Raw genomic sequence first — 18,265 nt, 5'->3', positions numbered from 1 at the left:
TATGGAAGATATAGAAAAGGATTTGATAGCTTTGTAACACTATAAATATAAGATCATCCTTAAAATATTGTTAGTTCAATATGAAACCTTGTAATAATAACATGTTTCATAAAGAAAAAGAATATCTTCATCAAATTGCTAAAGCTAGTGAGGCAATTAGGCGAAAACATCGTATGTTAAAATTAGGAAAAGAAGAAGCTGAAAGTGTGTTAAATGAAACTTTCAAACCGATAATTCAACCCTTACAAAAAATTATCAACTTGACAGACAGTGAACATGAAAATGTCAAGATTGAAAATGTTAAGATTGAAAAGAAAGAGCAGAAGGAGGATGATAGCATAAAGTATGAAAGTGAAACTGAAAAATCTCCAGATGATGATAAAATAAGTAATAAATTCCTATACTTATTAAATCATAATAGAAAGCAATGTTTAGATTCAACATACGGCATACGTAAGCTAAGTGATGGATCACTTATGATTGGCGATTCACCAATAACTCTTGAAGATCAGTTTGTAAAAATTGGTGATAAACGATATCTTCAAACACCTGGATTACTTGAACTTTTATTCAAAAGTAAACCTACCAGATCGTTTATAAGTGAAGCTGATGAAAGAAACTATAAAGAGATTCTGATTGCTACTAATGCACACAAAAAGAAGTATAGTTCCTCTGAATCTTTACGCACGGATAAGAGTTACAAGTATTTAAATTTTATATCTCAATTCTTCCCTCGAACACCTACCAAACAGCCATCTGTAAGCGGTAGTTCATTACCTAAATTTATGATTACAAACAGAAATTTTTAACGAGAATATATCTATTGGGATGATCCGAATGAGTTGGTTGACCGTCTTAGACTATTAATGGCTTCTCTTTATCATACTGGAAATCCTAGTCACAATAATGAAATCATGTCTATCATTGAGGAACTACGTGAAGCTAAAATTCTATATTAAGATGTGTTTTAGCAAATATCATTCATTTCAACAATGAGCATTGACGTGTTCGGACATCCTCTCAATCAAAGAGGAACAGCAAGACAAGGGCCTCCTGGAGTTGGTTTTAAACTCAATTCTCAAGGTAACTTTGACGTTGAAGGAAGAAAACTCTGTAATCTTGCTAACGCTGAAGAAGAAAACGACGCTGTCAATTTAATACTTGTACGACATATGATAAAACACGAAGTGCGTTTATTGTATGAAGCTAGTGCCTCACTTAGATCAGAGGTGGACAATAACAACTTATTTCTAAAAGTTCTTGAAGACTGTATTACAGAAAAAATAAAAAATTTTGAAAAAGATATAAATCAAGATTTATCTTATCGAACAGCTGAAATTATTAGTAAATTGGATACTCGCTTAAGTGCTCTCGAGAATGAATAACAAAAAATTAACAGTAGTGAATGAACTTCATACTCAGGCTAGAAAAAATTATCCTCGACGGCAAGTTAAAATGCGTGATATTGATGAGACATGGCAAGCAGATTTAGTAGAAATGATACCTTATTCAAAAATAAATAAAGGTTTCAAGTATTTACTAACAGTTATAGACATATTTTCGAAATATGCTTGGGCTGTTCCAGTAAAAAGTAAAAGTGGAAAAGATGTTTCTCATGCAATGCAATCTATATTTGCTAAAAAACGCATACCAAAAAACTTGCATGGTGACAAAGGAAAAGAATGCTATAACTCACAATTTCAAGCATTAATAAAAAAGCGTAAAATAAATTTTTACTCAACATTCAGTAATATGAAGGCTTCTATTGTTGAACGGTTTAATCGAACACTAAAAAGAAAAATGTGGATGCAATTTAGTTTACGAGGAAATTACAAATGGTATGATATATAGCCTACTCTTATTTCCAACTATAATGATACAAAACATAGAACAATTGGAATGAAGCCTGAAGATGTTACTTCAGAAGACGTTGAAATTTTAAAAGAACGATTTATGAAGTTGAGAAAAATTCCTTTGAGACGACCAAAGTATAAAATTGGCGACAAAGTTCGAGTAAGCAAATATAAAAACGTTTTCGAGAAAGGATATACACCCAATTGGACAACAGAAATATTCACCGTAGATCAAGTTGAATCAACTCAACCAGTGACTTACAAGCTCAAGGATTACCAGGATCAACTCATCAGCGGAAGATTTTATGAAGAGGAACTTCTTAAAGTAAAACATTCAGATATTTATCTTGTGGACAAAATTCTCAAGACACGTGGAAACAAAGTTCTTGTCAAATGGCTTGGCTTTGATAATTCTCACAATACGTGGGAAGATAAAGCAAATGTATAATCTATTATTCGCAAATCGTCCCCAGTAACTTAACGCAAATGTCAATCAACCAGCAAATCAATCAAAGATTAATGTTAGCGTAGAACCTCTCTATAAATCAAAACTACTTCCAAGAACAGACCTTTACACTGCCAGTGCCAAATTTAATTAACATTAAATCAATAATGAATCAATAATGAATCAATAATGAATCAACAATGAATCAATAATGAATCAATAATGAATCAATAATGAATCAGTAATGAATAAACAATGAATCAATAATGAATCAACAATGAATCAACAGTGAATCAATAATGAATCAACAATGAATCAATAATGAATCAAAATGAATCATTAATGAATCAACAATGAATCAATAATGAATCAACAATGAATCGATAATGAATCAATAATGAATCAATAATGAATCAACAATGAATCAACAATGAATCAATTATGAATCAATAATGAATCAATATTAAATCAATATTAAATCAATAATAAATCAATATTAAATCAGTTGGCACTGGCATTGTGAAGGTCTGTTGTTGGAAGTAGTTTTGATTTATAAAGAGATTCTACGCTAACAGCAATCTTTGATTGCTTTGCTGGCTGATTGGCATTTGCGTTAAGTTACTGGGGGCGATTTGCACATTTAAATTATATTACATTAATATAAGTTTTAATCATGTTATTATGTATATATGGAAGGATTTTTTAAATAAAAACACATGGAAATTGTATATAATTGCATTATTTATTAAAAAACATTTTATTTTTTACAATCATGTTTTACAAAATCATTCGTCGATTGTGGGGATCGCATAGTGTCCCCACGGTAGAGTGTCGGTACTCCCCGGTAACAAATACCGTTTGTCGTCTTGCGGACTTAAAGCTACTTTAATTTGTTTTACAGCCTCAAGGTTGTGTAATCGTGATCTAATATTATACTGTGTTCGAGTTTGAATGTCGAAATCTCGCAGACATTTTACATAATCATCAAAGTGAATCGATTTTTTCACAACGCCGGATTTAATGCCTTTGGCTTCTTTAATAATGTCTTCACCTTCAACCCGTACGCTGTACATCTTACTCCGCAAGCCAACAAATTCGGTAACGATCTTGCCGTTACATTCGTCTTTCATTAGACCAAGAATCTTTTTGTTGGCTTGCGGAATGCCGTACACGTTGTTGGCGGGATAGTCTGACGTATCGAACTTTTGAATGTCATTTTTCATGTCATTGTAGACATCTTTACATTTAATTTCATAAATTAGACTGTCTGTATCGGTATACATCAGTTTACAATTGTCGCCGTATTTTTTTAACATATACCCGTAGTGAAAATCGTAGATTAGCGTTTTGGAAACATCGAGCACACTTAACCACACATAGATTGGTTTGTTGAGTAGTACCTCGGTTTTACGCAGTTCAATGGTAACCAGATTTTCGTCGAATATCGCTCGACTATGGAAATTCGGGCGAGAGATTAGGGCTTCAGCTCCATAGCGGCCAAACCATTGGGTGACAAGCTTAATGTCGACATGTTTACGGACATTTTCCATTGTTTTGCCGTACACAGCGTTGTTCATGAGCTTGAACAAATTTTTCTCGAACTCATTTTTGGCATTGGTTCGCATCATTGTATTATAGTCTATGTATGGTTTAAGCCATGTTGATTGCTTAAACAGTAAGACTCGGTGGATTTTAACAAGTTTAATGCCATTAGCAACAACTTGTTTGAGAGTTCGATAGTTGATCACATATTTTTATTTGGGTAGGAGAGTTGTTAATAATTTCTCCTGTTTCGAGAGGGGGAGTTTCGCATTTTCTGCGCAAAATGGCATGTCTTTGTGGGTATCGTGAATACTTTCAGGATACTCCAAGTCAACTTCGAGTATGTATCCAACAGGTGAATCGTCGGATACATTAAAATTGAAAGAGTTGTCGACATTTTCAACCCATTTGAAGCCGCCATAAGGGAGCGCTTGAGCCATTGCCCAGCCATATAAATTGTTAGCGTCAAAGTACATGATGTAGCTAGTATCTTTGCTATCATCGAAATTTTCCATATATGGATTATTCGCTATAGTATATCGGTTGCAGCATTGACTTATGCCACCTCTAATACCAGACTCAACAAACATAATCATATTAACATCGGTTATTAGTTGCAATCCTATGCTCGTGTACTTGAGCATAGCATCCCAAGCTATACCGGGGGTCGTATAATAGTGAGCAGGATCTAACCCGTACGCTTTAACACATTCTTTTCGAAAATTTTCAAAGACATTCGCAAGTAACAATACATCTGTTTTCATGTATAAATGTACATAGTCGTAGAGATTTTTACAGTCAAACTCGGTCCATACATTTAGCGCATGCGCATACTCATCATCAGAAATACCAGCGTCATACAGAGTACTATAAAATTTCTCTATCGGGGGTAATTCAGTTTCATCGAGCTTACTTTTTGAGTCAAAGTACTCATAGGGGAAAACACCCTACAATTTTATACTCGTCTAAGTACGATGCGAGTTTTTCTAGGGATGCTGCCATGAATCGCAATGAGTCAATGAATCGAAATTTGACCTCACTCCCCTTGACGTGTTTAGTAAAAAAGATATATTTCTCTTTGTTAATGGGGAGGAAGTCAATATTCCCTTCAAAGCTCGTCGAGATCGCGTGAATTATAAAATGGGCGTCATAGCCACTTAAATTGTGGAACACCACGGGAATTGTCTGACAATCTTGGTAGTTTAAATTGCATGATTCATGGGCAGCACCCCTATATTTGCCAGTAAGGTGACAGTGATTGCGGACTTTCTTTTCGCTTGCCGGTATTTTCTCATTACAAATGTGACATATTGTCGCTCGCTTGAAGTCATTGATTTCTGGAGGAGTTAAGGCATTCATTGGTATCGGATTTTTAAATACATTATCAATTTTTTCAGATAATTGCCTTAATTCCTCAGTAAACCATTTAGCAGGGTCAGATTCATTTTTCGGGCATGGTACATATTTACATAATGATTCGTCGTAGCTACATTTTATATAATATCCGATGCTTAACAATTTGTGACGCTGGAAAACTTCAGTCTTACTTAAATTGTCTACATCTTCATCGGCGGGAAGAAGTAGACTTTCACAGTCGGCGTATATTACATACGGTACTTTCTCTTTATTCTTATAATTTTTAAATATGATAATACTATCTTTCGGCTTCAGTAATTTAATTTTACACTCATTCACTTTTTTACAATTCTCAATGTGTACATTCAGTTTTTCTAACGAATTGAAATAGTGTAGGCAACGGTCGCAAATATGTTTTTTACCTTTATAATTTGACAATTGTTTATACAGAAGCGCAGATAAACTTTTTATCCATACATAATGGAAGTTCATAAAACCATCATCGTCATGCAATACATTATTGTCAACACTTTCATCCGCATACATGTCAGCAACATACAAGAGATTTACATGCTTATCTCTTTTTTCCGCAGTGAGATGGAGAGAATGTGTTGAGAAGTCCCCATAGTATTTTAATAAACCATAGACATTAATTGAAATATCATTTAATTTTTCAAATTTCAGGATATTTTTAAGCGTCACTGGAAATTCAATTCCGTCAAAGTTCAATTCATCTTTAAATTCTTTATAACTGGTAACGCGCTCAGGATGTGATACATTTGAATGTAAAGCAGAAAGTATGGCCCATTTAAAGCACTCTTTATCTGCATTTTCAACATTAATACATGCATGCTTGTTTTTAATTTGTGGAGGTAAACTAATGTAAGAGCTCGCACGCATCGGATTATACTTATTTACATTGATTTCAAGCTTTATAATTGACTGTAGGTTCCAATTTGAACCTTTGGCGTAAAACTCTTCAACACTATGTAGAATCGGCTGCTTAATGTACTGCTCGAACCAATCATCTAAAAGGGTTGTAGGGAAGATGTTGTTGGCCTTGGTTCCAAAAGGAATCGGCTTTACAACTTCTTCGTCATTCTCCACCCTCTTGAAGTTTGCGATGAGTACGCCGTACACGACGATGGGTCCATTCTTATTTAAAGCACCTCTAATATGGTCTTGAAACAGTGTGGACCCATCGTCTAAAAACGCGCTTATATCAATGTGTTCAAGATTTACAATCACATTAGTGTACAGTCTACACGCAAACGCACTCTCACATTCTTCCCAGCGCACACGTTTATTGATATCTGGGTCACCGATTCCAGCGCCATCTACAATATGGGACTCAAATAATGCGCGAAGTCTAATGATGGATTGTAGAATGCTCACACATCTTTTCTTTTGATGTGTAAAGTACATCGACTTGAGAATGCTCGATAACAAGTTTTCATGTTGTGAGCATTCTACAACCCATCGTTCAATGAAAGAGCGTCTCTCATTTATTTATTTATTTAAAGAAATCAAGCTCCTAGGGCTGTTAGCCCACCAAGGAACTATATACATAAAATTAAACCTAATTACACAATTAATTAAACCTAAAAACCTTAAATTAAAATTAAACCTAATTACATTTACGTTACTCAAATAAGGTATCAACTCAAGGGCTTCTTTAATGAGAGTAACAGTGATGTCACTCTCGTCGAGAATAGTACCGTAATTCGGATACTTACGTGGTGGTCCATCGGTGGTCGTCACCTTCCGCTTCATCTCTGCACCTGAAATCAAAAGAAACACACTTACAAGCTAACACACTTAAAACTAAACAGAACACACTTACAAGCTAACAAAAGAACAAAAGAACGAACTTACAAACTAAAGAACTTAACCTAAAAATCAATACAAAGTAAATGCAATAAACACAGTAAATATAACAATAAACACAGTAAATATAACAATAAATGTAACAAAAAAGACAGTTAGTAATGGGAATCTGCTGCTGCTGTTGGAACCGCTGAATCTGTAAACAGAACAGCTACTGATTAAACTCGACAAAATCCCTGAATATATACCCCGAAATCCCCACTCCTACCTTTCACGCATGCGCACTAGACCATTTACCCTCACTCCAACCTATAACGCATCCCCACTCTTAAATTTTTCCCCACCTATTCACGCATGCGCAATACTCTTACTCTAACGCAGTCGTAAAAATTTCTATACAGGATCCGCAAAATAAATATACTAATTTAAAAAAAAATAAAAATTTATTGATTTTTAAAAATAAAATTTAAATTTAAAATTAAAAAATACGCGCCGCCGTCGATGGCAGCGACGCCGACCGTGAGCAAGCGGCGGCTGCGCCTCTGGTGAAGGTCCCGCCGGCTCCCTTTCCTCTACCCTGGGCTCGGGAGACTGCGCCCTGGGTATCGGTGACCTACACCGTGGTGGACTTCCGGGCGGGGTTGTAGGCAGCCATTCCACCGGTGTAGGCGACCTGGATGGAGTCCCCAACTGAATGAAGGGTGGGGGAGACTCCGGTTCCATCTTGGGTTGAGGTGTCGGTGACCTGGGCAGTGGTGTCGGCGGCCTCTCCACCAGCATCCACGGCGGTGAAAATAGACGCCACTGGAGTGCCATCTGATGCAGAGGTGACTGCGTTGGCGATCCTGGTGGAGATCCTGGTAGTGTTGTCGGGAATGGCACCTCATTCCCTTCATTCTGTAACTAGTGAATTTATATTATATTATATTATATTATATTGTATTATAGTATACTCACATTGTACTCGGACACCATCCTCACGAGGCAGTGGTAGCACCGGCAGCTCTCCATCGTGGACCGCACTATTCCTCTCCGCGATCTGGAATGAGCTCTCTACTGTGTGCTAGTCACCCTCGTAGGTCTCTCTCCCCACCAAGCGGTTCCCCACTACGCGCGCTCACCACTCTGCTGCGTGTGGCGGTTGACTTGAACTACTGTGAGCTCACCGCCGGCAACGAGCTCACCGCCGGTAACGCGCGAAATTCAATTTGAATTCAAAACGCTTATTGTAGTTTTAAGTAATAATTTCACTTACCTTAATTGTAAATTGTTTATAATTAATAAAATAATTATAATAGTAATAATTAAAAAACAAAAAAATTAACTACACTTACCTTAATTAAATAAATAGTTTTTAAATAAATATTAATAATAAACAAATATTTACAATTAATATTTTTAAGTAATAATTTTTTATATAATAAACAAACATTTAAAATTAATATTTTTTAATATTTTTTAAATATAATAAACAAATATTTACAATTGAAATTTTTTAAACAAACAGAAATGTATTAATCATTAATTAAAATTTAGTGGCTCCATCTATCGGCGGCAGCCGGAACTAAAAAAATCGGTCGGTAAAACAGAGAACCCTTTCTAAGCCATTTGAAAGTTTGAAAATAAATTTTTAAATTTCCCGTCAAAGGGGTTTGAAATTCGCAAGTGGCGCCATCTAGCAGTGACAGCCAGAACTAACTCGGTCGGTAAGGTAGAGCACACCCTACCAGCCGCTGATAATGTAGGAATCTGCATTATCGACCGAGGGTACTTAGCCGAAATCAGAATCTGGACCAGTACCCCTATAGCTATACTACTGATTAAAATAATTCATTTTAATAATTTTTTTTATTAAAAAACTCACGTGCACAAAATAGCCCCCGGATGCACAAAATAGCCCCAGTTGACGGTATATTATATTATTATATATACTATTATTATATATACTATAGGGTAATATCACCTTGAGTCGACTGCCTGAGCTTTTAAGTTATCTGACAGCGGAAACGTGAAATAAATAGTGCCGTAAGAAATTAAGTTCCGCGATAAACATATGCGTTACCGTTTGATGTAACGCGTTTTTAAGATCACAAACCAAAAAAAGTGTAAAATTTAAGTTTTAAAAGGTTTTAAAAAATATATTCATTTTATCAAACATTAAATTTTTTTACTTTAAATATTAAGGTAATAACACTAATAAGAAAATAAAACGTATCAAATTAAAACAATTAGAACCAATAAGTAAATTTATTAAAAATATATAGTATGTTACTTACAACATAATTTGTAGCAAGAAACAAAGCTTGCCACAACCCATTTTCGTATAAATCTTATATATTTACAAATATAAGTAAGTTTTAAATATAATATTTGTTGCACAAAATAATAGAAAACAATTAAAGAACAGTAATAAGTGAAAATTTTCTTAAAAGCGAAACTGATTTTATATGCGACGCATATCGTTTTGTATTACAGATGTAGTCACGAAATAAAGATATAAAGTGAAAAGAATATGTAAAATTGATAATTTTTCCTCTTTGGTTAAATATTTTCATTATAGCAAAACGAATAGTTTTTTTAGAATATAAAATAATACGTTTTTACGATTTTAAAATTTCCAAAAACTGAAATTTATAAACAAACACTCTGAAAAATCGAAATTTTGCTTTGTGTCACTCATTATAAAGAGAAAAAAGTTGTTTTTCAGTAATAAAAAATAACCCTTTATATTTTTAAAAATCCTTATTAATAAAATCTATTATTTTTAATAATTTTTGAAAAAGTTTTTTAAGAATTTTCAAATTCATTTGTTTACAATTCAATTTTACAAAATTTCAATTATTCGTAAATTTTTCAATTAAATATATATATATATGTCGTGGCGTTGATATCGTCTATTTGTCTAAGCAGTAAGCTAAATTTTCGACACTTAGCTTACTGTCCACCGCCATTTGGACATTTAGAGTAAAATAGCTAAATAAATAAATTCATTTCATTTATACCAAAATAATTTATTTAATGCGGCCAATAAAATAACAAATTTTACATTTATTATTAGTCAGCTTAATATCCACCGCCATTTCGTCATTTAAAGTCAAATATTTCTCAATGAAAAAAAAATTAATTATTGTGATAACAAAAAAAATTAATAAATAACAAAATATAACAAATTATTTATTTTTGCACGGATTGGCATGGTGGCATCGAAATAATTATTTTATAATTATTATATTTAATGTAAATTAATTTGTTTTATTGGCCGCATTAAATAAATTATTTTGGTATAGATGAAATGAATTTATTCATTTAGCTATTTTACTCTAAATGTCCAAATGGCAGTGGACAGTAAGCTAAGTGTCGGACATTTAGCTTACTGCTTAGACAAATAGACGATATCGACGTGTATTCGTCTGTCAGCAGTTAGCTAACTGTCTGCACACTTAGCTTAATGTCGGATTCGTCTAAGTGGCCACGACATATATTGTAACGATGCGAATCGTTACGACACCTGTCGACGAAATCCCCTAAACATGACCGGTACTTGATAACGTAGAAAATTAATGAGCCGGATGACCCACTAGTAATCGAGAAAGTGTGTCAGCGGCTAGTTAATAGAAGAGAAAGTGGTAGAGGTAAGGGCCCGCGGAGAGTTAGAGAGAAAAAGGTGGAAAAGAACTTTAGAGGAAAGGAGAAAATTGAATAAGGAGTCAACGACGCTACAGGTGTAATATAAATTATCGTCCATATTGAAATAAGACCCGTTCGCAACGCGATATCGAGTGACTTGAATTTCAATTTTTGTTGTAAAGATTTAATTTGTTTAAAAATAAATAGTTGATTTCCAGTGAAATGTTGTTTTTCTTAAGAGTTCCCAAACGGATTAAATCCAGGTTAAGAGACCGAGGCAGCAAGAGGAGGAAAATTAGTCCTTGTGGCGAGAAGCATCGTGGGTAAGTCCAACTTTCAGTACCGTGCCAGTCGTGTCTCGCCGTTGGCAATTTCTGCTTGCCAATCGTTCAAGCAGAATTCCCTCTGAGTGAGAGAGAAACTCGGAGGTATTGTTGTAGATAATTTGTGGTAATATTTTGAATTAAATTTACACTACCGTCGGGAATTATCGGTACGGATGCACACGCACGGCCCAAAAACATACCAATCTTTAAATCACGATTTTTTTGTAAATACAAATGTCAGAAAATTAACAAATATACCATTCGAAAGATTATTAAATTCTACGATTAATGGTACATAACTGAAAATTTTAATAATTTATACAAAGATTGCAGCAATCGACAAATTTGACAAAAAAATTTAAAAATAAAATTATTTTGGAAATTTTTTCAACCTCTGCACATTTTTTAAAAATTGCAGAAAAAATTTGAAACTTACATAAGTGTGATCATTCAAGTCTCATCTTTAATTTAAGACCAAAAGAGTTTAAAAATCTTATTCGGTTCGTAAGATATCATTATAAACGTCCGAGCATGTTTTTTGACAAATGCATTGAATTAGTCGATTTTGAACGGTCTTTGGCTGAAAATGCTCTGCCGTTTATAATGATATCTCGCTAACCGATTAAGATTTTTGAACTCTTTTGGTCTTAAATTAAAGATAAGACTTGAATTATCACACTTATATAAGTATTAAATTTTTTCTGCAATTTTTAAAAAATGTGCAGGGGTTGAAAAAATTTCCAAAAAAATTGTATTTTTAAAATTTTTTTGTCAAATTTGTCATTTGCTGCAATCTTTGTATAAATTATTATTCATTTATGTACCATTAATCGTAGAATTTAATTATCTTTCGAATGGTATAGGGGAGAGTCTCCAGTTGTGAGACACCTCCAGTTGTGAGACAGTCAATTTTTTTTAACATGCAATATTAAAAAGCCGATTGGTTTATATAAAAACATTTCTTTTTATATGAGCCAACTTTTTTGTGTACGCCGAAGTGGATATATAAACTGTTTTTGTTAAATACCAACACTGTGTGTGATAATCGACTAAAAAGCGTTTTTTCAATAAATGCAAAGTACCTTTTTTCCAAGTTAATTAATTGGAAAAGGTAAATGTAATGCATTTTCTTTTAGTGTTTTCCTTATATTTTGTGATGCAATATTGCATTGTTCCAATCTACGGTTAAAAATAATTTAATTTTCCTTTTTCAAAATAGCGCCAATTTCTGGGTGTGAGACACAGCATATCACCAGTTGTGAAACGGTGTCAACACCCATCTGGGCAGCATAAAAAATACGACTTTGCAGGCATACTATTTAAATGTTGTTTTGATTTTTTTTCTAGTATTTTTGGGCATTTCAAGTGGAAAAAAGTCAATTGATTCAGAAGAAATCAATTTTAATGCTCTTGTTGAAGCTGTTAAATTGTGTTTATTTGATAGTCATATTTTGGCGAATAAATATTATTATTTAGTATGTAATAATATATATTATTAATATATTTCATTATTTCTACTAAACATAACGTTTTATGTCAAACTTATTAAATTTTAGCAATTTTTAATGAGTGTTTCACAACTGGAGACATTTTTTTTTGACAAAAGCGATGTGCTCGGAAAATGTATCGTAAAATTTTTTGAGTTCATCGAAACACTACACTTTCTTTTAATAAAAGTTGCGTATTTCTGTTACCTTCCGAACGGTGTATTTTATTTACAATTTCGTTTACCCGTTTACAATTTACGGGTCAAAAATAAAACCCGTCTCACAACTAGAGACTTTCCCCTATTTGTTAATTTTCTGACATTTGTATTTACAAAAAAATCGTGATTTAAAGATTGGTATGTTTTTGAACCGTGCGCGTGCAGCCGTACCGATAATTCCCGACGGTAGTGTAGTTTATTAATTCAGCTTGAAAATTAATTGGCGCCTGACGGCGAGATTTACTTCAGTAAATTTCTTTAAAGTAAATTGTTGATCGCGTCAGATTTTGTTAACGTTTGCAGAAAATTTAGATTATTATTCATTTAAATTTATACGTCACATTTGGCGCCCAACGTGGGGCCAGGCCAGAACCGAGACACGTCTGAAACTAATAAAATTTTGCCATTTGAGTTGAAATTTCATATGTAAAAATTATTTTATTTGTCATTGTTTATGCCAGAAAAATTTATTTATGTGCCCGATAAATAAATTTATGCCCAAATTTTTCAGTAAAGTTGAAATAGAGAGTGTGTAGTAATTTTGTCACCTGAAAATAAATTTTCCCGTTGCGAAAAATATAAACTTTCGGTTGTATTCATGCTTAAAATTTTTTTTGTTAAAATTTCTAAATATTGCCAGACAATAATGTTGTAATACATTTTTTTAAATTGAATTAGTGTCTGTAATAAGTGAAAAGTTGAACTAAAAATTTAATTTGAGTCAAGCACATGTTAGACCGGAAAGAGAATTCGCAAGTATCACGTGATTAAAATTAGTGCGCAGGACGACATAAGACCCGACGCGCCGGGAAATTCGAAATTTTAGCAGTAAAGGCACTGCCACAGCTTTCTGCTGCCTGCGCAGGCAGCAGCGAGTTGTGGCAGTACCTTTAAGAGAAAGGCTGCACGTGACAGACCAGTGATTCAGTAGTAGTAATAGCGGCCGTAAAGAGAGAGAAGAGAGAACGGCGAAAGAGAAGAGAAAAAGAACATGAGTCATTAGTCAGCCAGAAAAATTCATGATAAAAACGGGGCACCCGAAAAAGTTCATACTTCCCTATACAATCAAAGTTACCCAGGGCCGTGTGTACCAAAGGAGATTGAATTAACATTTTTTTTATTTCTTCTAAGAAATTGGTAATAGGAATAAAATTCTTTTTGTTGTTTCGACAGATAGATAAATTGAATTCGGGATTTATAATTATTAATTCAATTTTTTTTCGTAAATTTAAGAGCAAATTAAATGAAAAATTACACTTATAAAATTTCGAAATCAACACTGCCGTCCAGAGGAAAAAAATACATAAGCGACATTTTTGAAAAAATTGAGTTTTTGGTATCATTGGATTCTTAAAAAAAGCTGCATTTAACTGTGTAAAAAAGAATTAAAAAATTTAATTATTTATTGCAAAAAAAGATTGTTTAAAAATGACAAAAATAGAACAAGTGACGAAATACAGAGTTAAAAGATACATACAGCACTTTGTGGGATCATATTTCGGTAAACGACGCTGCATGCGTCACCAACTTACAGGACAAAATGATACACAAAGTCGCTTATGTATCTTTTTTCTCTAGACGGCACCGCTCAGCTCGAGTAGGTTTACCGAGAAATAAGACATAAGCGACTTTGTGCTTTTATTCGTCTGTATTTATCACTACTAGAAACCCGTATGTCCATTTTACAATAGAAATTGTTTAAAAAATTAATTTTTTTACATAATGAGAAGCAGAATATTTTTTTATTAAATATTAATCAAAAATTATTTTAAAAAAGTTTATTTGAATTATAGTTTCGGTTGCAAAAAGTTTTCTTTGATTTTCTCGAATTGATGGTAATGTCGCTTATGTATCTTTTTCTTTTGAACGGCAGAACAACGATCAAGGATATTTTTTTTGTAAATGCAAGTTCGTGTTTTTAAAATTAGTTGAAGATAAAATTAAATTGAATCTAATTAATCTAATTTAATTAATTTAATTGATTGAAATTAATTTTGATTTTGGAATTGATTTAAATTTTGAAAGTTTATAATTTTAAACTGACAATGGCAGAAGCAATCAACGAAATGAATTGATACAAAGAGAGAATGAAGGAACTAATAACAATTCCGTTCGTGAGTCAAGCGTGGGATGAGATTTGCCAGATGGCAGTAGGTGAAATTGTAACAAAATTGTTGACACACCAACTGTATATTAGTGGTACGTTGTCAGTTTTACGCGACTGGTTTGTTAAGAATTGAGATGAGACAAGTTTTGCCAGCAGACATAGATCTACTATTTTGTGAGAGATATGATAGTGGAATTTCTAACAAGACCTTTTTACTGGAAGCTTTGTCAGAGCCAGATAGCAGCCCTTTTCCCAACGTAAATCGTCATAGAGGGGGTAAAATCTCGCTATCTAAAAGTCAGGAGACAAATCAGGAAAGAGCCCCAAAATTGAGGAGTTGTAGTGATAGGGAGAAATCTAGGGGTGAGAATAACGAATTATCAGGTAGGTCATCGTACAGCAGATTAAATCCGACAAACGGTAGATCCACCCCAAACTTCACACACCCGCTACCAGTTATGACTACTGCCAGCATGGCCACGCTTTCCCCCACTGCGACAACTGTACAATTAGATACGACAAGTACGACAATGACGTCACCACACACCATTATATCTGCAACAATGGCCCCAAATGTCAGTCATTTAAGGAAATCAGTCGGTCGATTACAATTAACCCCAGAAATGAACAAATTAATGGAATACGCCGAGAGAATCGATCGTCAATATTCAGGTGGAGGGTGGGAATTAGAACAGAGCCAGTGTAGGGCCGAGATTGGAGATGGTTATCAACTAACACATCACCAAAAGTCAAGAATCTTGTCCCCACAACGAACGGTGAATAACCTTGGTTTTCAAGCCAGTAACCATATTGAAAACAAATCCAAACCCACCCCCGCTTCAAGGCAGTTCTAGTCTAAAAATAGTCTAGAGAGTGTTAATGAAACACAACATAGGTCATTTAAGTCAGAGGAAGATGTGAATGTGAGAGAAAGAAAAAATGGAAAAACTTAACAAAAAATAGGGCATAGGCATAAAAGTAGAATGACAGAAAGAAATCTAAGGAGAAAATACGATGAGGTTGTTAGAGGTAGTAGTGATGAGAGAATAAGTGTTGATGAGAGAGCAAGTCAGAGTTATAATAGGGACAATAAAGGTAGACACAGTAGAGTAGAAAAAAAACAAGAAAGGAAACTAGAAGTTCAATCTTGTATGACTCAACGAGTGAGTCAGAATGCGAGACTGATTTTAGCCAGAGCCAGCGAGAGTGGAGGAGAAGGGATAATAATAGGTCAGATCGAAGGTCAAAAGTGATAAAAATTCTGAAAGATTGGGATTTGAAATTCCACGGGGAAGACGACCATGCCGAAGAATTTCTGAAAAGGCTAATAAACTGAAAATATGGTTCAAATTTAGCTGACCAAAAAATATTGCAAGCATTACCCATAATACTCCAGAAAAATGCCAGCAGTTGGTTCCGATCCTTACGTCTTGAGATACATTCGTGGAAAACATTCTTGAGAGCATTCAAGAACGAGTACTTAGTGACAGTAGACGACGATGACATAGTTAACGAATTACGGACCAGAACGCAAGGAAAAGGGGAGAAAATTTCTCCTTATTTAACCAGCCTCAGGTTTATTTTGGGACACATGAAACACCCAATTAACCAACAACAGCAGGTTAAAAGAGAAAAAGAAGAAAAAGAAGGACAAGAAAAATAAAGAAAAGCCGGAAAGTGAGAGTGTTGACGCCATGAAACCAGCTGCAGTGATACCAAACCAAATAGCCAGTCCAAATGTACAACAATTATTGCCAGTACCAATGCAATTCGCATTTCCAAGTACATACGCAGGCATGTTGGTGGGTGGACAAAAACCGAGATTTCCCAAACAAAATGGACAAAGAGTTCCGAAAACGGGACAACAAACGGGGAAAACTGGCACACCGGCAAAAACCGGGACAGAACAATTCATTGGAGCTTGTTTTCATTTCCAGACAGTAGGACACCGAGCAAAAGATTGTCCTCAAAGGATCTGTTTTAGGTGTCATCAACAGAGACATTATGCAAATCAATGTTCAATGAAGCCGGCAGAAGAAGAGTTATGCTTGGTGTGTAAGACGCCAGGTGTTAATTTTCTAAATTGTCTAAATTGTGCGGCCGTGCGAGCAGCTCTGGGAAACGGTGTATAGGGGGCACAGAACAGTTCTGTACCCCCCTCCAATTTGACCGGACAGTAAAGAGTACGGTTAAAGTAACTAGTAATTCAGAGTCAGAGATTAGAGCAGAGTGTGAAGTAGAGAAGACGAATGAATTTCGAGATATGTATGTCCCAAGTTGTAGTTGGGTAAAAACAGAACAAGAACTAGAGTTAGAGAAAAGAGAACAAAATAAGGGTAGTTTAGAGCCAGAAATAGGTAGGGATGATTTGACAGAAAATGACGTATTAAGCAGGACTACTTAATTTGGATATAGTAGTTGATGGCCATGCGAAGCGTTTTGGAGTAAAGATAATGAAATCACTGGCACAAGATATCATTCTAGAAATTGATTTTTGTAAAGCTTGGGAGTTGGAAGTGAAACCTGGAGAAGGTCTGTGGAGAGTGTTTGGTGGAGCTTGGCCTAAGTTTGGAACTAAACAAGGAAAAAAGGAAGAAGAGTGGATATTTGCCGAGTGTGCAGGTATTTCAGCACTTGATGATGAACAAAAAGACATCATTCAAGCCATAGTCCACAAATGGGTGTTGCCAGAGTCAGAAGAACACGGAATGACGGATTTGACAGAACATCACATACGTGTTACAGATGAAACACCTGTGCAACATGCTGTCAGAAGGATGTCCCCAGCCATGCTAACTTGGGCTCAGGGCAACGCTGAAAAATTGTACAAATTGAAAATAATTGAGCCAGCTGCCAGCCGTTGGAGGAGCGCGCCAGTGATCACGAGAAGAGGAGAAAACGACTTTTGTCAATGTAATGACTATCGAGATGTCAATAAAGTGACGATCAAAGACGGATATCCACTACCCTCAATTGATTACATCCTTGACAAGCTCCGTAAAGCCAGGTATTTGTCAAAAGTAGACTTAAAATTGGCATATCACCAAATCCTAATGGCCGAGGAAAGCAATAAATATACCGCTTTCGCTATGCCAGGTTCAGGCTTATGGCAATTTCGAAGGATGCCTTTTGGACTGATGAACGCGCCAATGACGTTCCAGAGATTAATTGATGCCTTATTAGGACCGAAAGTAGAGCCATACGTTTTCGGTTATCTGGACGATATAATAATAGTCACGGATACTTTCGAAGAACACGTAAAATGGCTCGAAATCGTGTTAGAAAAACTAAATAAGGCGAAATTAATTGTAAACCCGGATAAATACGAATTCGGTTGTTCCGAAGTCACGTATTTAAGATATTTGTTAGACAGCGAAGGCCTGAGACCGGATCCGAAGAAGACAGAGCCAGTACACAATTATCCAGAACCGAGAAATGTCAAACAACTCCGACGTTTCCTGGGTATGGTAGAATGGT

General features: G+C 34.7%; 2 protein-coding genes across 4 annotated transcripts in view; both read right to left on the bottom strand.

Annotated features, from left to right (window-relative positions):
• The window catches only part of LOC122508936 (endothelin-converting enzyme 1-like), a 47,798-nt gene extending 38,348 nt beyond the window's left edge, over nucleotides 1-9,450 (bottom strand). For both annotated transcript variants that reach the window (XM_043622636.1, XM_043622627.1), the window contains exon 1: nucleotides 9,300-9,450. In XM_043622636.1, the coding sequence (XP_043478571.1) occupies nucleotides 9,300-9,340 (41 nt within the window). In that variant the 5' untranslated portion in view covers nucleotides 9,341-9,450. The remainder of the gene's footprint in view (nucleotides 1-9,299) is intronic.
• LOC122508926 (proline-rich protein 36-like) lies at nucleotides 4,065-8,283 on the bottom strand. Of its 2 annotated transcripts, none has more exons than XM_043622597.1 (2): nucleotides 7,981-8,283; nucleotides 4,065-7,926 (listed from the first exon to the last, which is right to left on the bottom strand). In XM_043622597.1, the coding sequence occupies exon 2, from the start codon at nucleotides 6,619-6,621 to the stop codon at nucleotides 4,771-4,773; it is 1,851 nt and encodes a 616-aa protein (XP_043478532.1). In that variant the 5' UTR covers nucleotides 6,622-7,926; nucleotides 7,981-8,283; the 3' UTR covers nucleotides 4,065-4,770. The 2 variants fall into 2 exon arrangements, with proteins under 2 accessions (XP_043478532.1, XP_043478541.1); XM_043622606.1 differs by having other exon boundaries at nucleotides 6,637-7,926.
• Nucleotides 9,451-18,265: the final 8,815 nt, after the last annotated feature.

Source organism: Leptopilina heterotoma, unplaced genomic scaffold (assembly GCF_015476425.1).
Source record: "Leptopilina heterotoma isolate Lh14 unplaced genomic scaffold, ASM1547642v1 Lhet_115, whole genome shotgun sequence".
Lineage (NCBI taxonomy): Eukaryota > Metazoa > Arthropoda > Insecta > Hymenoptera > Figitidae > Leptopilina > Leptopilina heterotoma.
The sequence above is the reverse complement of the archived record's forward strand: the minus strand, read 5'-3'. Positions and strand labels throughout refer to the sequence as shown.

Excerpts from the sequence above, each read along its gene's own strand:
- LOC122508926 (XM_043622597.1), bottom strand. The coding sequence starts at position 6,621 with ATGTACTTTACACATCAAAAGAAAAGATGTGTGAGCATTCTACAATCC.